Source organism: Rana temporaria, chromosome 1 (assembly GCF_905171775.1).
Source record: "Rana temporaria chromosome 1, aRanTem1.1, whole genome shotgun sequence".
NCBI lineage: Eukaryota > Metazoa > Chordata > Amphibia > Anura > Ranidae > Rana > Rana temporaria.
The window spans coordinates 211,651,485-211,673,019 of record NC_053489.1 but is presented as its reverse complement, the minus strand read 5'-3'; the positions used below and the strand labels follow the sequence as shown (position 1 = coordinate 211,673,019).

Here is a 21,535-nt window from a genome sequence, read left to right as displayed (position 1 = left end):
CACAGTTCGCACTGCGATTTGTGAACTGATTTGGGGGTGTCATTAACTTTACATTGACAACAGCAGCGGTTCACAGATGTTGGTGTGAACTGTCTGTGAAAACAAACAAACAAGAGATGCAAGCAGAGCATGAACCTGTTGTCCTAAAGTGACCTTAAATTGTAAAGATATGATTGTCACATCTGATAGTGGTTTGCCCTCATGTACTTTGGATCACTGAAAGCACAGACACATTTTCTTCCACTAGGCCTAATAATGGCATAAGCATTCTAATTTCGTAATCCTCATTTCCACACATTAACTGTAGCTCAAATGAAGTAAATGTTCTTCCCACACAATGCTGTATATTATGTAGAACTGTGGTGAAAAAAGCAATTATGTTCAGCAGCCAAGAACAACTGGTTAGAAGTTGTCTTTGATCAATCATTTTTTGTTGTTGGGTTTCTGATGTCTGCCGGCCATTTGTTACTATAGTAGACGCCATCTTTGATACAAACAGTGCCACAAAACTTGTGGGATACCATTTATGTTTCAAGTCTGCTTGTGCCAATAGTGCTGTGATGCACTTTTAAAGTGTCAAGCCCTGTACACACGATCGGTTTGTCTGATGAAAACGGAACGATGGACCATCTGTGAAAAAAAAATAGAACATGTTTTAAAATTTTCATATGGATAAAAAACTGATAGTTTTTTTCTATCGTCTGTGTGAAACTCCATCGGAGAAAAATCCATGCATGCTCAGAATCAAGTCAACGCATGCTCAGAATCAAGTCAACGCATGCTCAGAAGCTTCATTTTTCTTAGCACTTTGTAGTGTTTTACGTCACCACGTTGGATGCGGTCGAATTTTTGACTGATGGTGTGTAGGCAAGACTGATGAATCGGATATCCGACTAAAAAAATCCATTGGATTAGATTCCATCAGATATCCGATCATGTGTACAGGGCATAAGTGTGACTTTATTAATTTGCTGAGCAAACTAAAAAGCAATATTACACTATTTAGTGGCAGGGAAGGGGTTAACATCAAGAGCGATCAAAGGGTTAACTGTGTTGCCTGGGTGTGCCTTCTTACTGTGTGAGGGATGGACTGACTCGAAGAAGAGACACATCAGTGCTCCTGATTAGCAGGAATCACAGATCTCTCTCTCCCTCGCTGGCAGAACGACGGTCTACCTTGTTTCTCCAGTGAACGATCGCAGGTGACAGGCAACCATTGCAGACCCGCTGATTGGCTCACACCGAGTCCACTTACAGCGTGAGCACGGCTCCGGTGGTGTACCCTCAGGCACCAGAGCCGATGGTGAAAATCACGTACAGGTAGGAGATTTTGTGCTAAAGGGCCACCCTGCTGCAGTATATGTAAGTGGGGCGGTCCTTAGGCGGTTAAAGAAGAACTATCGTTTTATGTTTTTTCCCACCCACGGCAATTCTGACATTTCTCTCCTACAAATTGCTTAGAAAACCCCGAACATTTTTTTTTTTTTTTAGCAGAGGCCCTAGAGAATAAAATGGTGGGTTTCACTATTTTTTATGCCACACGATATTTGCGCAGTGGTTTTTGAAAGGCACTATTTTGGGGAAAATTTCAGTTTCTAATGAATAGTAGTGCACACAAATACAATACAATACCCATTTCTTGGTAAAATCCAAAAGATGATGTTATGCGAGTAGATACCTAACATGTCACACTTTGAAATTGCGTACAAATCACCAAATTATGGTACCCAAAAATCTCCATAGGGATGTCTTAAAAGCCGTTACAGGTTACTAGTTTAGAGTAACACAGGAGGTCTGGCACTAGAATTATTGTTCCCACTCTGATGTCAGTGACGATACCTCATGTTTGTGGTGTGGGACATACATATGCATTTGCCCTTGTGCGCAAGCACGGGGGCGCTTTAAATTGAAAAAAAAATATGTTTTTTCACTCTTTGATTTGTTTTGTCAACTTCATTGCTATCACAATGGATGAACAACATCCTTTGTAATAGCATGGGCAGTGACAAGTACTCTTTACTGAGACATCCGGGTTTCATTAGACTCCAGACCTCTTCTTTGCCCTTAAAAGCATCTGAAAAAAATTGACATAGGTTTGATCAGATGCTTCTCGGCCTTTTGGTTAGGATCAAGTGTAGTATCTGTTCTTATCAGTTACCAGTGGAGGTGCTATGCTACTGTTCCTACTAGGGTTGTCCCGATACCGATACCAGTATCGGTATCGGGACCGATACCGAGTATTTGCGCTAGTACTCGTACTCGTGCAAATACTCCCGATACCAAAATAGAATACTTTTTTTTTTTTTGTGAAATCGAGCGGTGCATAGAGGCAGGGCCGGATTAACCGTGGGGCTGATGGAGCTGCAGCTCCAGGCCCCCATCATAATATAGGCCCAAACTTAATTCTCTCACCAGGGCCCGGCGGCCGGCCGACGACCGCTATATAATAAATCCACATGTCCAGTCAGCTGCAGTGCCATTGGATGGCACTGATAGGTGGCACTGGCATTGATTGAATGGCACTCATAAATGGATGGCACTGATAGGTGGCACTGGCATTGATTGGGTGGCACTGATGAGATGCACTAATAAGCTGCCTCCCTGCACTGATGCACTAATGGGCACTGATCTGCACTGATAGGTGGCACTGGCTAGCTGCACTTTTGGGCACTGGCACCGATGAGCTGCACTGATAGGTGGCACTGGCAGTGATCACTCCTATGTAGTTTTCCAGTACCGTATGCTAAAAAACAGCCCCACACCATGATGTACCAGTTCTTCATAATTCTAAAGAAAATATCCTTAGTCTGTATTGTGGTTTGAAAACGGTCACATGACATTTAAAAAAAGTATCGGCATTCGGTATCGGCGACTACTTGAAAAAAAGTATCGGTACTTGTACTCGGTCCTAAAAAAGTGGTATCGGGACAACCCTAGTTCCTACCATAGGTGAGGTTGGGGTGGCGGTGGCTATGCAGATCCACTGATGTGATGGTAACCTGGAAGGTTAGTATCAGTAGGAACTGAAACTGGTACACCTGATGAACTGAGGGCTGGAAATAGGTTCTCCTCCCTGAGAAAGCCAGAAGGGTTACTCCTGGTAGGGATGGGGCTGCAATGGTCTGGCCGAAGGCCGGGCTTCGTGGTGTATGTACCCCTGGAGTGGCAGTTCAGGGGTGTCATAATTCTCACTGTGTGTGAGGGACACTTTGAGCTTTATTGGCACCAAGGTCACTGTACTATGTTTTTTTTGCACTTGCCTGTAGGGCCGAGCCTTTTGGCTAGGATCAGAGGATTTTTTTATGGCACCTAAGCACTTTCTCCACTACCCCCCCACTTTTATGTTTGTTTGGTGTGTTTTGTCACCTTTTTTTTGGGTTGTATACATTTTTTACATTTTATTAGTAGAGTGTAGGTCCTCTGGCCTACCCTGAAAGTCTTGGGAGGGGATGGACATGACTTTCTGGCTTAGTTTGCTCTCTCTTATGGGGTCTCCCTTTATTGGAGCCCCACCCAGTACTTGGCTTGGTCTATTTCGGCAGACCTCCCAGAGAACAGGGTCCGTCTGGTTTCAGCCAGGTGAAGTACCCAAGTACCCGTTAGGAGCCTTGTGCCCCGGGGGATCAGGGCTAGGATCCTTTCTCTTCGTAGGAGGACCATGTGTACACCCTGTGCACGTTTTGTGTTTGACACACCACAGGGTTTACAAAAAAAGAAAAGTGATCACTTACTGTGCAGCCCTCCCCTGTGTTTTTTTCCTTCTGAATCGATAGAAAGATACATTGTGGGGTTGATTTACTAAAACTGGAGCGTGCAAAATCTGGTGCAGCTTTGCATAGAAACGAATCCACTTCCAAGTTTTATTGTAAAGGCATAATTAAACAAGCTGAGTTAGAAGCTGATTGGCTACCGTGCACAGGTGCACCAGATTTTGCACCCTCCACTTTTAGTAAATCAACCCATGTATGTTTTCCTCCTGCTAAAGGACAAAACATTTAAACAGAAACAAATGTATGTTAAAAAAATAGGGTTGGGTCAATGTCAGGGTCAAAGGTCAGTATATTTTAGGTAGAATAAAAAAACGCACACTGTGCACTATTGTTTCTGGGCCCTACTACAGGTACAAATTGTCAGGAGCAGGAGAATGTATTTTGGCCTGTTCTTTGGTGATAAGTTATGGTAATAGCAAGAAATATGCAGCTAAATAACAATTTTGTGCCAGTTTTTCTTGATTAAAAAAAAATAAAGATATCCATTACCATTTAGCACTAAATGAAAGCCCATTTTTTTTCTGAAAAAAAAAAAAAAAAAAAAAAACAAGGTACAGGGGGTCCCCGGGTTACAAGACAGGGACTGTAGGCTTGTTTTCAAGATGAATCTGTTTGTAAGTTGGAACAGGTACATTTTTTATCATCACCTCTGTAACATTTGTTTTGCTGTCTGTGCCCCTGTTCAGAAGATTTCACCTCACTTTCTGTCCCAATGACAATTGTATTTGGAACATTTTGGGTTATTAGGGAAACAAGGATTGGTGATAAATCATCAGTGGAGACACATTTTTTCCCATATTAACTCTTACAGAAGAGAATTTCCCTTCCTAGGGGTAGATTTCCTCTCACTTCCTGTTGTCTCCCTCTGTTTGTAAGTAGGAGTCGTTTGTAAGTCAGATGTTTGTAAGTAGGGGACCACCTGTACAGTATAATCCACCTGGATACACTAAGTAGTTGTGATGATACACATGTCAAATTTGCATCAATTTGTGTTAATGATATGACTGTTATAGAATGACGCCTATTTTAAATGAATGCCCCGCCCCTAGTTAAAGTATGTGCACTGCTTCACCGGATAAAAACTGACACACAGAAAAATAGGAGTTAGTTCTTCCCCCTTGCTGTGAGTGACAGGTCATTTACATAGGTAATTTGCACTAGCCTGAGAGACACATTCTGTGTACTTCAGATGCCCACCTCCTTTCTTCTCCAGCTCCTCCAGGATTGGCTGCTTCACACCTCAGCATGATTTGGCATGCTGAAGTCCTGTGGTGACTTTTCTGTGTTTTGACTGGATGCTAGTGATCATAGCAGAAGTTCAGTGTAAGAAATACAAAGGAGAAAATGCATGTTGACAAGGGGAGTGTAGAGATGGGTGGGGAGTCTACTGACACCACAACTCCACCCATTGAGTTCCAGACAACAGACCCACCCACAGAATCTACAGTTTTTCAGGTCTCATAACAGACAGAGGGGAGACATTTGACAGGTGCATTTGCAGGAGGCATCTATAGCCTTATATATAACTATGGCAGTAGTTTAGAAAGGATGAGAGTGGGTTTACATCCACTTTAAAGATTTAGAGAAGATCTGTAAAGAAGAGTGGACCAAAATCCCTCCTGCGATGTGTATGAGAAAAGTCTTACCTCTGTGCTTGCCAACAGGGGTTTCTCCACCAAGTACTGAATCATGTTTTTCTTGGGGATCAAATACTGTATTTATCGGCGTATAACACACACCCTAACTTTAATAGGGAAGTTTCAGGGAGAAAAAACTTTCCACAGCCCCCTACGTATAACACGCAGGCACAGTTTACCCTCTCTTTTTAGGGTAAAAAAAGTGAGCGTTATACGCCAATAAATACAGTACTCATTTTACTCATTGAACTTCAACTCAATTTATAACATTTGTATCATGTGTTTTTTTCTGTCTTTTTGGTGGATATTCTGTCTCTATCATTTAATATACACATATGATAAAAATTATAGACCCTTTGTTTCTTTGTAAGTGGACAAACTTACAACATTTGCAGGGGATCAAACATATATATATTTCTTCATGTTTTACTATTGATGCTATGAGTACTTACAACCACTAGATGGCAGGTGAACACCTGGCTAATCCTATTCTGTAATGGCAACTTGTCACTACAAAATGTGTATATACAATAGTTCTACTCTACTTCTTGCCATATAAGCACTGCGATTGGTGGAACCAGCTAGCAGAGCCATTTAAGAGAAACTTTCTTTTTTGAAAAGTGAAATCACAAAGTAAATCCAATAACAAGTAACAAATGAGTGTAATATAAACAAACAGACAAAGTGATAAAGACGGCACCCATATGTAAAATTTCCCAGTGTCTGGATGAACTGCACAATGAGGACAAAGACTGATGTAAATGTGTTCTGTATGTGTAATAGAAGGCAGACATGACCCTTTTTCTGTTTTGTAAACCCCAGAACGATGACGCATATCTGCCATGGGACCAAAGAAAAACACATTTTCTAAATACAGCGCAAAAAAAAAAAAAAAAAAGCCGGAGATAGAAACAAGACTGCGCTCCCCCGCTTATTATAGTCCCCTAGCTTTAATTCTTGTGGTTGATGACTGATTAGAGAGGTAAAATTAGGTCAGGTTTTGGTTGTGGACACTGTGAGGAAGAACATATCCTCTGGTAGGGGTAACTTCCAGCTGCTCCTTCAGTAATTGTGGGATTTTGCTTGCTACATTTCCAAATTTATTACAGTCTAGAGCTAAACATAAACTGACTCAGTGCCCCAGACATTGACCTAAAAGGTCATTCACATACTAAAGTGTAATTACAGCTCAGGCCTGCTTTTTCCCCAGTGTGGAAGCTGATTAATAATGTATAAATCCTGAATCTTAAGGCTGTATCTTAAGATACAAAAACAAATCAAATATATACAGCATGTAAAAGTACCTTAAAGCAGAACTATATTCTCGGCTCTGGCGATGCGGCGTCCCTGTCACCTCAAGATTTCAGTCAGATTCGATATTGGACAATGGCAAACAGGTAGGTAAGTAACTTTAATGCAGAAGAGACAAGTATGTCTCTTCTGCATTAAAATTCCTGCCTGTTCGTCCATTTTTAATAGTGGCCTAAAGTTTTTCTTTAAGGCCCCATTCACACTGTCGAATGGGACTCTTTGAGATTAGATGTGGGAGACCCAGCAGGGATTCCGAGCGATTAACACGCAGGTATTCGCTCCTCTGAACCTAATTGCAAACAGCCCCATTTACAAAGGTGAAATCGCCAGCTACAAATAACTAAATAAAATAAATACATTATTAAAAGATAAAATGATAAAACTAGATGTTGCTGCAATATTCACTTTTAATCCAAAGATTTCACCAGTAATACTTTTCTTCTGCCACTAGATGTCTGTAGTCTGATGGCCTGAGTTATTTAACTAACTCATCCAAAACCCGCTCCAACCTGTAACTGGACAGTGAAAGAAAACAGCACAGGAATTAGCTCATCACTCTGTCACATGCTTCTCATCAGCACAAAAACAGATTGGCTCCTTGTGCTGCTACTTTCTCGCACACTCCAACCCTACTGTACAGGGTTTGCAAGAGGATGATACCAGGACCAATGATGTACTGATGATTACAGAGCTGCATTGATTTGTGTCTTTTATATCTGCCTATATATATTACCTGGCAGGGGAGACACCATGATCATGAAGGTGGTTCTCCCAGGGCGAGGCACGGCTATTGCACACTCTAGGCCGTGCTGATCGTGGTTGTCTTCCCTGCCGCTTCTCGGCCTTTTGGCTGGGACTAGGTGTGGTATCTGTCCTTATCAGTTGTCAGCGGAGCGCTGAAGCACCTCCTACATGGGGAGGGTGGATGCAATCCAATGACGTCATTGCACCTGGAAGGATGGTTTCAGGAGGGACTACGCTGTGCTGCCCGACAGATACTGGGGGCCGGCCCATGGTTGAGTCTGAGCCATCTGGAAGGGTGCTCCTGGTGAGGATGGGTGCTGCGCTTGGTCTTGGTCTTTTTGCCAAGTTCTAGTCTGGCCTTCTGGCTGGCTGGTGTAAGTGCTATCTCTGTCAGCGATCCGGTTGGAGGAGCTGGTAATGCCCTGTATGGTGGAACGGGGTAGGACCATGCAAATCCGCCGGGTTGGCTGGCAGGGGTGGAGGGCTGCACTGGCCGGTCGGGGGGTCGGATATGGAACGAAAAGCCTATGGTGCATGTGCCCCTGGAGTGGCAGTTCAGGGGTATCTGAAGATCACTGTGTGTGAGGGACACATTGATTTAAGATACCACGGTCACTGCACCAGATACACGCTTTTTTTAGCACCTGCGTCCTAGGCCGGGCCTTTTGGCTAGGACCGGAGGAATTTTTTATTCCTGGCCGGAGGGCCTGGTCATTGTTGATCACAATGACCACTTCTTTTCACCCTCCCTTTCCCCCACTTTCCTTTATCTTAAGCCTATGTTTGTCACGTTTTTGTCTTATTTTTGTTTGTGCACGTTCTTGTTCACTGTGTGACTATTAGGGTGCGGGTCCTCGGGCCAGCCCTGAACGTCTTGGGAGTAGGTGGACATGGCCTTCTGGCTTAGTTCACTTGCTCTCATGGGGTCTCCCTTCGGGGGAGCCCCACCTAGTACTGGGAGGGTTCTGTTTCGGCAGTCCCTCCGAGGAAGTTGGGTCCGTGTCGGCTTCGGTTGCTCGGACCACAGTACCTCAGTCCCCGTCTGGAGCCTAACGCCCCGGGGGATCAGGGTTTGGGTCCCTCTTCACAGGAGGACCACTTGAGGTTGCACCCGTCTGCACGTTTTTGTGAACACTCTTTATGTGTGTGCACATTTTTTCTGCACCGGGTGCATAGGTTTAAAAAAAAAAAAAAAAAAAAATCTGCCTATATATAGTTCAACTTTAATCTGTCCAGATACAAATCTTCTGTAATCCTTGCTTTGCAGCATTTAAACTTTGGAGAGGGAAGGACAGCCCTGTAAGATAAACAGGCTCTATGCAGCCATTCTCAACTAGGGTTCCTCCAGAGGTTGCTAGGGGTCCCTTAACCACTTGAGACCTGCGCTATTGACAAAAGACGTCAACAGCGCGGCTCTCAAGTGCCAACTGGACGTCTTTGGACGTCATTTAAAAGCATTATCCGCGCGCGCCACTGGAGGGCGCGCAGCGGGTAAACACTGTTCCGGCGCATCGCTCGGGAGCCGATGCGTGTACCTGGCAGCCGCGATGTCCGCCGGGTACACGCAATCGTCGGTAAGACAGCAGGGACGTGGAGCTCTGTGTGTATACACAGAGCTCCACGTGCTGTCAGAGGAGAGGAGACCGATCTGTGTCCCTTGTACATAGGGGACACAGCATCGGTCACCTCCCCCAGTCACCCCCCTCCCCCCACACAGTTAGAACACACCTAGGATACACATTTAACCCCTTCCTCACCCCCTAGTGTTAACCCCTTCACTGCCAGTCACATTTATACAGTAATTAGTGCATTTTTATAGCACTGATCGCTGTATAAATGTGAATGGCGCCAAATTTGTGTCAAAAGTGTCCGATGTGTCCGCCATAACATCGCAGTCCCATTAAAAATCGCAGATCGCCGCCATTACTAGTAAAAAAAAAATCATAAAAAAAAAATCATAATTCTGTCCCCTATTTTGTAGGCGCTGTAACTTTTGCGCAAACCAGTCGCTTATTGCGATTTTTTTTTTTTTTTTCCAAAAATACGTCGAAAAATACTTATCGGCCTTAACTGAGAAAAAAAAAATAGTTTTTTAAAAAAAAAATTGGGATATTTTATTAGGGTTGTCCCAATACCGATACTAGTATCGGTATCGGTACCGATACCAAGCATTTCCCCGAGTACTTGTACTCGGGGAAAATGCTCCGATACTTTTCCGATACCTGACTCTCCTTCCATGCTCCTGTGTCCCCCCTCCGTGCCGCTGCCGTCCTTTCCCCCCCCCCCTCCGTTGCGCTGCCGTCCTCTGTTCCCCCCCTCCGTTGCCGCCCTCTATTCTCCCCCTCTGTGGCGCTGCCGTCCTTTGTTCTCCCCCTCCGTGCCACTGCCATCCTCTGTTCCCCCCCTCCGTGCCGCTGCCGTCCTTTGTTCTCCCCCTCCGTGCCACTGCTGTCCTCTGTTTTCCCCCTCCGTGCCACTGCCGTCCTCTGTTTTGCTCTCCCCTCCGTGCCGCTGCTTCCCCCCTCCGTGATCTGTGTCCCCCCTCCGTGCCGCTGCTTCCCCCCTCCGTGATCTGTGTCCCCCCTCCGTGTCCTCCTCCGCCCCCTCTGTCAGGATGGAGAGCGGCGGTAGGAGCCGCTAAACCCAGCTTCTACCTTTTCTGAATGAACAGTCAGTGATCACTGACTCTGTCCATTCATATGACTGAGCATCGTAAACTGTGTTTACGATGCTTCAGTTTATGAATGGATAGGAGCCTCTGTCTCCTGTCCATTCATTTCCAGTGCAGCTGAGAAAGGGACTGGGGAATATGTGTCCCTAGTCCCTTTCTCTGTCTTAAAGGGGAGATGTCAGAGGTATGTTAAGACCCCTGATATCTCACCAAAGCCCCCCAACAGGGCTAATTAAAAAAAAGAAAAAAAAAATTTGCAATAAATAATTTTAAAAATAAAATGTAAATAATAATAATAATAATAATAGAAAAAAACACACACTGACAATCCACTACCCCCCCCCCCCCTAAAAAAAAAAAAAAAAAAATCACTGTTTATAAAAAGAAAAAATTGTGTAAAAAAAAAAAAAAAAAAAATACTGTCACATGACACTAAAAAAAAAGTATCGGTATTCGGTATCGGCGAGTACTTGAAAAAAAGTATCGGTACTTGTACTCGGTCTCAAAAAAGTGGTATCGGGACAACCCTAATATTTATTATAGCAACAAGTAAAAACTATATATATATATTTTTAAAATTGTCGCTCTTTTTTGGTTTATAGCGCAAAAAATAAAAACCGCAGAGGTGATCAAATACCACCAAAATAAAGCTCTATTTGTGGGGAAAAAAGGACGTCAATTTTGTTTGGGAGCTACGTCGCACGACCGCACAAATGTCAGTTAAAGCGATGCAGTGCCGTATGCTGAAATTTCGCCTGGGAACGAAGGGGGTTTATGTGCCCAGTAAGCAAGTGGTTAATCTGTGGCTGATTGACTTCCTATTTAATGGTGCCTGGAGTGTTCCATGTCCAATGCCACTTGGCAGAGCCAGCTTCATGTCACCAATGATCTTTTTAGCTGTCATTTTTTCTACTGACGACCAATGTATGAGGCATTTTTCCCAGTGTCCCCTCCCATGAATTGACTTTAGCAGGGGTTCCCTGAGACCTAAAAATTGTTTCAAGAAATCTTCTGGGTAAAAGGGTTAAAAAAGGCTGCTCTACTATACATGGTTATTCAAAAAGTTGGGTCAGATTTCAAACTATTTTTGGATTTTTATTTCAAACAAACTGAAGGGATAGAAGGGAAGATCTGCATAATGAACATCACTGGATAATGGAAGGTTTAAAGCCTGTCTAGAAATTCCATTCAATGCCACACAGCGGCACGGTTTCCTGTTTATAGAAAAGTGGAAACGCCACAGGAGGAGTTGCATTGCGAGCTGCAGTTTGTGAAGTGTGAATCCATTGTCCAAGTGCGAGTGGCATAAACAATTTGCTGAAGATGGTTGCATATGCAAATGGAAAGCATTGGTCATCCTTGCATGTCAGATGAAAATGTTGAGTGTAGCCGAGGTGCGTTCGAGCCGAGCCTTAGAATATCCACAACATGGGCAAGCATTTAAATTGGTATCCCTCAAACAATGGTATGGCGTGTTTTTAAAAATCATCTGCATATGAAGCTGTACAAGTTTCAGTTACTGCAGGCATTGCATCCTGCCGACCTGACCATGACAGAAGGTTTGAATTTTGTGCTGGATAGGATATGGAAGAGGACAATTTTTTGAAACAACTACTTTTTTGGATGAATCAACGTTTCATCTTTCTTGTTTATCGTCTGTGGTCTCCCAGGTCACCAGACCTTACCCCCCTGAAATTTTGTATCTGTGGAGAACAGTAAAGAAAGGGTATTTGTCCCACCTATGCCTGCCACTCTTCAAGATCTGACATTTAAAATTTTTTAAGCTGTGAATTCAATAACTAGTGACCAGTTGATGCATGTGTGTCAAGAAATAGTCTACCGTTTTTATGTCTGTTGCGCAACACATGGTGCTCATGTTGAGTGCAAACATGCTCAAGGACTATGAAACATTGAGAGTTCAACCTTTGTCCACTCACAGGTTGAGGTGGGCCCTAGACCAGCCATGTTGCAATATAGTCTGCAGAAAAGTCTATGAGTATGGGCCCTGCATGGTCTGAGAAGGTATTCACTACCCAAGACTGAAAAGAATCACAAATGCTGTCAGATAAGAATGTTCATATGGGTGTATTTAGACTGTGTAATTAGTTGCCTTGAAATTATCTTTAAATCATTGGCTTTACGTGCAATTTATCAATTGGCTACTAAGAGATTTAGTTAGCAGAGAACCTATGTGCAGCACAATTAAACCATCTTGGTTAAAATAATTCCTCCATATGACCCCATCTCTGACCATCGCGTCAAGCAATAAAATCAAAAGTCTAGGAGTCATCTTTGACTCAGACATGACGATGGATGCACAAATAGGATCAGTCGTCAGCGGTTCTCATCATCTGCTCCGCATGCTACGTAGACTCATCCCCTTCATCCCGAAAAAGGACACAGCAGTAGTGGTTGGAACAATCATCAACTCACGACTCGACTACGCAAACTCCCACTACCGAAATACCAGATTGCACGTCTACAAGTCGTCCAGAACACGGCAGCCAGACTGGTAACAGGTAAAAAGCCTTGGGAATCAGTCTCCCCAGTCTTGAGGTCCCTCCACTGGCTGTCCGTACAGGACAGGGTGACATTCAAGATGCTCTGCCTCACCCAGAAATGTATACAGGGGAAGGCTCCCCAATACTTAAGCGAGAAAATAAAACCCTACGTCACCAAGCGCGTGCTCCGGTCAACCAACCAAAACCTTCTCCAAATTCCTAAATCCCGCTACAAATCGAAGGGAGAACGTAGATTTTCGGTCCAAGGACCACGGCTCTGGAATGCTCTACCCACCACCATACGCTTAGAGGAAAACCATCGGGCATTTAGGAAAAAACGAAAGACCCACCTCTTCTCAAAGACCGGTATGACACTGGATTCCAAGCGCCTTGAGGCGATTAAGTTTGCATTTGCTGCGCTATACAAGTTACTCACTCACTCACTCACTCTGATGTAATGTATATTAGTACGAAAGGGGCAGAACCCTACATGGTCACTGTGCATTGGACAACAAATGTTGCTGGCTTGTATAAATAATTATTTCACATTATTCACTTTAGTTTTCCAGGTAAAGAAAACAAGGCCTGTCCTGTGGTAGAATGGGGCTGCTAAACCATTATAGAGGTTGGCTCGGCATTCTTTCCCCCAGTAACTGTAAAATTGGCAAAACTCTAGGGTTCTTCCAGAGGTTGCTATGGGTTCTTTGAGCAATTAACGACTGCTCTCCTACCTGCAATAACTACCAACATAAGGGAGCAATTTTCCATTGACATGTAATGTAACAGGTCACTTCTACGCTAATCAGCAGTGCAAGGTGGCCTTTCTTCACCTTCCACAATTGTAAAAATGCATTTCCCCACTGACCACTAATGTAAGGGCAAAGGAGAAAAGGGTGGGACTTTATATGAGAAAATGTATAGGGCGAATCCAGATACTGCAAATGGGGGTGGTCCCCCCCCCGCTCACTGTAATATCAGCATGGTGGCCTCCTCAGGGGTGTATGGAGGCTGCTATGAAGAATGTGATTATTATCTTATGTTAATGATTAGTGATCATATCCGTTATGTTATTGTTTATATATGATTGTTATAAAAACCTGGATTCGCCCTTGGCGGTAGAAATAAAGTATTGTTAAAATAACAAGCATGTTATACTTAGCTGCTCTGTGCAGTGGTATTGCTTAGAGCGGCCCAGATCCTCCTCTTCTTGGGTCCCCGGCGGCGATCTTGACTCCTCCTCCTCCTCCTCCTCCTCCTCTTAGGGACTACCATAGCCAGCTGCTGGCTATGGGGAGAAACATAGTCCCCACCCTCCTGACCTACCATAGCCAGCTGCTGGCTATGGGAGAAACATAGTCCCCACCCTCCTGACCTACCATAGCCAGCTGCTGGCTATGGGGAGAAACATAGTCCCCACCCTCCTGACCTGTGTGTCTACAGAGTCACACGCCATAGACTAACACAGCGGGACATAGGCCGGCCCCCCACTTCCTCCTCACTGCGTTTGATTGACAGCAGCAAGATCCAATGGCTCCTGATGCTGCTCAAATGTGGTCTAAAGAAGGGAGAATAGATGCAGCCGTGCACAGCGCTGATCTCTTCTTCGCTCTCCCCCTTACACAGGGGAAGGGGGGAACAGGGAGACTAAAAAAGTTTTTTACCTTAATACAAACAATGCATAAGGTGAAAAGGTTTTTGGGTTTAGTAAAACTTTAAAGCGAAGTTCCACCCAAAAGTGGGCGGAATTACAACGCGCAGCATGATTCGCGCAGTAGGGAACCGGCTGTGAAGCCAAAAGGCTTTGCGACGAATGGCGGCGGCAGCTCCCAACCCAAAAATTGGCTGAGGTGCAAACATCGTGGGCTCCCTAGACAGGTAAGTGTCCATATATTAACCACCTAACCCCCGGACCATATTGCTGGTCAAAGACCAGAGCACTTTTTGCGATTCGGAACTGCGTCGCTTTAACTGACAATTGCGCGGTCGTGCGACATGGCTCCCAAACAAAATTGGCATCCTTTTTTCCCCACAAATAGAGCTTTCTTTTGGTGGTATTTGATCACCTCTGCGGTTTTTAGTTTTTGCGCTATAAACAAAAATAGAGCGACAATTTTGAAAAAGATGAATATTTTTAACTTTTTGCTATAATAAATCTCCCCCAAAAATATATAAAAAACATTTTTTTTCCTCAGTTTAGGCCGATACGTATTCTTCTACATATTTTTCGTAAAAAAAAGTAAAAAAATCGCAATAAGCGTTTGATTGGTTTGCGCAAAAGTTATAGCGTTTACAAAATAGGGGGTATTTTTATCACATTTTTATTAATATTTTTTTTTTACTAGTAATGGCGGCGATCAGCGATTTTTTTTTTTTTCGGTACCGCGACATTATGGAGGATACTTTTGACACATTTTTGGGACCATTGGCATTTTTATAGCGATCAGTGCTATAAAAATGCATTGGATTACTTTAAAAATGCCACTGGCAGTGAAGGGGTTCACACTAGGGGGCGGGGAAGGGGTTAAGTATGTTCCCTGGGTGTGTTCTAACTGTGGGGGGGGGGGTGGACTCACTAGGGGAAAGGACTGATCTTCTGTTCATACATTGTATGAACAGAAGATCAGCATTTCTCTCCCTGACAGGACCGGGAGCTGTGTGTTTACACACACAGCTCCCGGGCCTCGCTCTGTAACGAGCGATTGCGTGTGCCCGGTGGCGATCGCACCCACCTGGAACGCGTACGGGAGTCGGGGGCGAGCGTGGGGTGCGCACGCGCCCCTAGTGGCCACTTCGAGAGCCGACTCTCGCGCAGGGGAGCCGACCTGCCGCCGTAGAACTGCGGTGGCTGGTCGGCAAGCGGTTAAATGTCAGCAGCTACAGTATTTGTAGCTACTGACTTTTAATTATTTTTTTCCCCAGGCGGAACACGGCTTTAAGTGGTTAAACTTGTAAACAAACATCAGAAAAAGGCCTGGTCCTTAACTGGTTAAGGGTTTCTCCAGGGTAGAAAGTTTGAGAAACAAATGTTTCATAGGCTAGCTAGCTGTGTCAGTAGTATACTGTACACTTGTGATATACACCTAGACAGACAACATACTGTAATGATAATGCAAATACAACAGTGACTTCTTGGCAAGGAAGAGCAGTTTATCTTTGGTAGGAGGATGTGGCAGAAAATAAAGAAGGATATACTTGGCACCTGATCAGAGCAGCTGTTACACTGAAGACTGCTAGGCTCCCTGCATATACACAGCATGGCTCAGCTTGGTATCACCTGGGACTACCAACTTATCCCGACTGTCACCCGGGCTTACACCGTTGCCTGCCTGATCACCACTGCTGCTGTGGTAAGAGGTGACAGCAATGTCACAAATGAGGGTTACACAGAAAGGGAATAATTGCCATGTCTTCCAGGGACAGAGGATTTAGATCCTGGAAGTGTCCATCACTTTTAAAACCCATCGATATCACAAAAAAATCCATGCTATTTTTAGTTTAGTTATTTACACTATCTTTACCTTATCAGTATATTCAAAGTTAAATACAGTGAGTTGATACGTTGTTGGATGTTGTCAGAACATATTACATGTCTATAAATTATGTAAGTGTACAATCACTTTGTATACCTTTCAGTTCAATAGATAGGAAAAACCGTATTGATACATTGTGGGGAAAAAATATAACACAGCAAGTGTTTTTTAATCAGTACTGCATGTGTGTTCTTTATTGAAAGAAAATATTAGACTGGGAAATTCATCTAATGTATTAAGAATTTTCATACAAATGTTATAAGCGTTCGTTATAAAATCTTCTAGTGTATGGCCAGCCAGTGGCATAACTAGAACATTCAGGACCTCAGAGCCCGGTGGTAGAGCGCCAAGGCCCGGTCGCAAGTGCAACCTTCGGGACCCTGGTAGTTCCGCCACTGGTGGCAGTAGTTTTATATGTTTACTTAATTTTTTTTACAATATTATTATTAGTTTTTTATTTCATTTTTACAGGAGCCTTGTTGCTCCCTCTCTGCAACCTCAGCTGCACAGAATGAACAGGAATAGCTCTTTACAGAGCTTCCTGTTAATTCACAAACTGAAGTAGTTTACTATGCCTCAGTTATGAATGGACAGAGTCTACAATCGGTACAGATCACTGACTGCATTCAGAAAAGGAAGGGGCAGGTAAAAGGAAGGGGCAGGTAAATAACACATTTACCAGCCCCTTCTCTGCTCTCTATCCTGACACATCCCCTGCAGCAGCCAGTGGGAGAGGGAGCCCGGCAGAGCTGAGGGGGACAAGGGTGGGATAAAGAGCACAGGGAGGCTGGAGAGCACAATGGGGGCAGCAGAAGGAAGCTGGATAGGAGGAGCAGCTACATATAGAGGAATCGATCTCTCTCCATTTTCCTCCTGCAGCCACTGAATGCCTGCAGAAGCGAGAGTGACAGGAGGAAAATGGAGAGATTGATTACTCTATATACAGCCACCCCTCCTGTTCAGGCGTGCAGCATGGGGCCAGGTCACAATTGCGACCTCTGCAGGCCAAGGAGGGGTGGAACTAGACATGGGATAAAGGCTGAAATTTGTATATCATTTCATCTTTAGATTCTAGATTGCTAGCTCTAACGAGCAGGGCCCTCTGATCCCTCCTGTATTGAATTGTATTGTAAGTGTAATGTCTGCCCCTATGTTGTAAAGTGCTGTGCAAACTGCTGGCGCCATATAAATCCTATATAATAATATTAATCTAGCTAAATTTCTGGTTAAACTAACAGACATATTTTTTTTAATGTCTGCTTAAAGCATATTTGAACCCAAGTCTTGTAATGGGGTGGCTGTATTGATTTTCAGGTATTTTTCCTATATTTTTGATCCTGCCGATAACACAATGCTCACTTGCTGTGCTGTATCTATGCAAGAGCAGCATAGTCACCCTGGGACAGGGTAAACATACCGCATATATTTCTATTCTTGTAGGAACTATACTTAGTATGAAAAGATAACAATAATGCAGCCACTACATCTAAGGACTGCAATATATTAAATCATTTATTTCCATGGTCACATTGTATATGAGGTCATGTATTCTATCCTTTTCAAAAGAAACATAATGGAGTTGCTGACACATGACATTAAATATATAATACGCTTGCATTGTAATCAGTGTATATACAATATATTTAAAGTACAAGTAAACCCTAACAGAGTGACAGTTTCGTTTTCTGATGCAATGCGTTTACCCATCGTTGTATCACAGTGCTGTTGATCTCTTGCAGCTTCTCTGCAGCCACTTTCTGTTTAGTTACATGCACATGCTTTAGTGGTGGCTGTATGGAATTTACCAGGATGGGTCTCCTGATGGTGACAACAGTGGACAGACTTTTCCTGTGTTATTTGTGTTGAAACAACTGCTTGTAGTCTCTATAGCAAGCCAGTGTGACAACACAGGACAACTAGGAGGCCAGGAAAGAGCATTGTCAACTTATAACAGGATCAGCCTGAAGAAGGACCATCATGGCAGGATCCCCAGGTATTTTATTTATTTTTAGTTTTAGTAAAAGCAGCAGATTTAGAATTATTAAACACAACTTTTGAACTTACATTAACATATTAAAGCATATTCGAGATTTATTGATTGGGTTTACATACATTTTTTTCTTATGTTTTGGACAGAGTGGGGAAGGGATTAAACCTCTAACAGGTTTTACTGTGTGTCCTCCTTGTGGAAATCTTGCTCACTTCCTGTATTCCTCTCACTGGGAAGTGAGAGACCTCTCCAAGCTTACTTCCTGTCAATCAATATTGGTACTATAGAAATTGCAGAATGCCCGATTTATTTGTAATATAAAATTATTACACGTACTTTCTCACCTGCAGGAAGCTGACATCATTAGTCCTTTCCAGCTTTACTTCAATACCGATTTAATCTTCAGAAAACTACAGGTGAGTCAGTTTAAACCCTAATTCAAGGAAGATGATTAAAAACAAAATCCACTCTTGCAGTGGGGATCCTCCAATACTGCAAGGGCTAATTGCTTGTTATGTGTAAGGGGATGTTGAATGGCCTCTTTCACTTACCTGACTCCTTGCTCTGTCAGCTCTGACACTCTTCTCTTCTCCCCCAAGCCTTGGTCTGTGGGTGGAGACTCAATGTCATCACATACCATACAAGAACTTTAACCCTGTATGGTACATTGAGGAGGTTGGAGTGCAACCAGAACCGGTCACAGCTTACAGGTAGCTGCGGGCATTGGATGCAGAATTGTAGAGAACCTTCTATAGGGGAGTTTGGTATTCAATCTTTTGCCCCTTGACCAAACATTCAACTTTTGCAATGTGGTTTGGTTGGGGTGCACGCCTATGGTGATTTATTTTTTATTTTCCTGGAATTGGGCTTCAACTACTTTTTTTTTGTTAATACTAGAGCTAGTGTTTCATCAGTATGATCAAGGTGGGTGTTAAAAATGGCCACTGTTTTTTGCAGTTATGTGTCTAATTAAGTTTGGTTTAATCCATGGAAGCTGCATGTAAACTCATTCAGTGCAAATGGGGCAAAACTGAATGTTCTCAGGCTATATTATCTGCAGATAAGGTAAATTGGAACAATGTAGAGCCAATATCTGCGTACAGATATGGAAAGAACCCACATCTAAAAGATAACAAACCAAATCTACATATATTAATACATGACTAAATCTTAAAGTGTCACCACGTGACCTTACTAAATATATTAGTGTGCCAACATATAGTAAAGGCTATAAGACACTGGATGTGGCTGTGTACCGATGCTTACTGATAACCTGCCGATACACATAAAAGATCTACATGAACCAACTAGGGATATACAATAAAATGTTGGGAGCGAGGAGGGTGATCATGGGAACTCTAAAAATACTTTCGTATAATGTACGGGGGCTGAACACTTCCATAAAAAGGGGTAACATCCTGAGAGAACCAAGATATCTCAAAGCGGATGTAGTACTATTACAAGAGACACATATCTCGCATGATTCAAATCTTAAAATATGTTCACATGAATACCTGTTATGGTACCATGGGGACTCTCCGACTAAACACGCAAAGGGAGTTACCATAGAGTTTGCCAGGAATGTAAGATTTGTCCCGGGGGAGAGAATAGTAGACCCCGAGGGGCGATATCTTCTGCTCAGGGGAAAAATAAATGAAGTTGACTATTCCATAGCAAATATCTATGGCCCAAACAAAAATCTGATAACATTTCTTAAGGGGGTCATCGAGAGGTTATGGATTTCAAGATAGGCAGGGTAATTATGGCTGGGGACATGAATCTCTGTCTGGACCCAGAGGTACCTCGCGTGTGCAGCGAGTTGGGAATGTACAATGAAAATCACTTAAAAGGAAACTATATCAACACCAATTGATGGATGTTTGGAGAATACAACATCCGAAAATACGTGACTACTCATTCCACTCAGCTGTACACGGGACGTATTCAAGAATCGATTTAATTTTGGTGGACCACAGATCACTGGATGCAGTAGCAAGTTCTGATATTGGAATAGTTACTCTGTCGGATCATGCTTCTGTATCAATTAATTTAAAAATAGATGGAACACAAAAGAGTAATAGTATATGGAGATTTAACGAAGATCTAATACAAGACGAAGAGGTCGTAGACAAGATTAAAAGGGAATTAGAAATGTACTTTAAAACAAATAGCTCAGAACATATGTCAGAATCATTAGTGTGGGAGGCTCATAAGGCCTACATTAGGGGTATCCTGATTGCAATTGGAACAGCAAAAAAAAAAAAGAAAGCAGGAGGAAATGTGATGAGTTACATAAAACAATCTTGGATCTCGAACAGAGCCACAAACAGGCGATTATGAAGCTGAATGTACTGTAATGCCGCGTACACATGATCATTTTTCAGCATGAAAAAAACGTTGTTTTTCAAAAACATCATTTAAAAATGATCGTGTGTGGGCTTCACGTCATTTTTCAGGTTCTGAAAAACGACAAAAAAAAAAAATTCGAACATGCTGTATTTTTTAACAACGTTTTAAACGTTGTGGGCTAAAAACGACGAATAAAACCTGCGCATGCTCAGAAGTAAGTTATGAGACGGGAGCGCTCGTTTTGGTAAAACTACCGTTCATAATGGAGTGAGCATATTCATCACGCTGTAACAGACAAAAAAGCGCAAATCGTCTTTTACTAACACAGAATCAGCTAAAGCAGCCCAAAGGCGAACTTCCCCTTTAAAGTGCAGTTGTATGTGTTGTACGTCACCGCGCTTTGCTAGATCATTTTTTTAAAACGATGGTGTGTAGGCAACATCGTTTTAATTATGAAGTTGGGAAAACGTCGTTTTTTAGACATGCTGAAAAATGATCGTGTGTATGCGGCATTATTCTAAAAAGAGAGGAATTAAGGGACCTCATAGAACAAGAAAATAGAGCGACTTTCCACAGACTTAAGAAAGAGAGGTACCAATGGGGTGATCTGTCGGGAAAATACCTAGCCAAAATGTTAAAAAATAGATCAAAGGAGAAACTTTATTGAGAGCATACAAATGGGTAAAGGGGGTAAGGTACACTCAACCCCTGAAATCGCGAGAGTATTCCAAGAATATTATGGGAAGCTGTACTCGATAACCCAAATCGACCCCCCAGATAAAGTTATAAAGAAATCAGATAATATATATATATATATTTTTTTTTAAGTAAAACAGGTTTAAAAACAATACCTGTAGATAAATTTAGTTCTTTAGAAGATCCCATAACGGAATTGGAAATTATGAAAAATCTAAAAGGAGTCCCCTACAGGGAAAAGCCCAGGTCCTGATGGGCTAACGACCGCATATTATAGGAAGTTTAGTAACATCCTTGTCCCGAGGATGTGTTCTTATATGAATGGTATCGGTACTA

General features: G+C 42.9%; 1 protein-coding gene and 2 pseudogenes across 2 annotated transcripts in view; all 3 read left to right on the top strand.

The window, feature by feature from the left end:
* The first annotated feature begins 2,102 nt into the window (after window positions 1–2,102).
* On the top strand, window positions 2,103–2,315 carry LOC120925172 (annotated as a pseudogene).
* A 5,129-nt stretch (window positions 2,316–7,444) lies between these two features.
* Window positions 7,445–7,624, top strand: LOC120925721 (annotated as a pseudogene).
* An 8,152-nt stretch (window positions 7,625–15,776) lies between these two features.
* Window positions 15,777–21,535, top strand: part of DERL3 (derlin 3) — a 42,232-nt gene continuing 36,473 nt past the window's right edge. Inside the window, exons 1-2 of one of the 2 annotated variants that reach the window (XM_040349077.1) lie at window positions 15,785–15,981; window positions 18,505–18,570. In XM_040349077.1, the coding sequence (XP_040205011.1) occupies window positions 15,889–15,981; window positions 18,505–18,570 (159 nt within the window). In that variant the 5' untranslated portion in view covers window positions 15,785–15,888. Of the gene's footprint in view, window positions 15,982–18,504; window positions 18,571–21,535 lie in introns of both variants that reach the window. The other variant, XM_040349085.1, reaches the window with a different exon arrangement.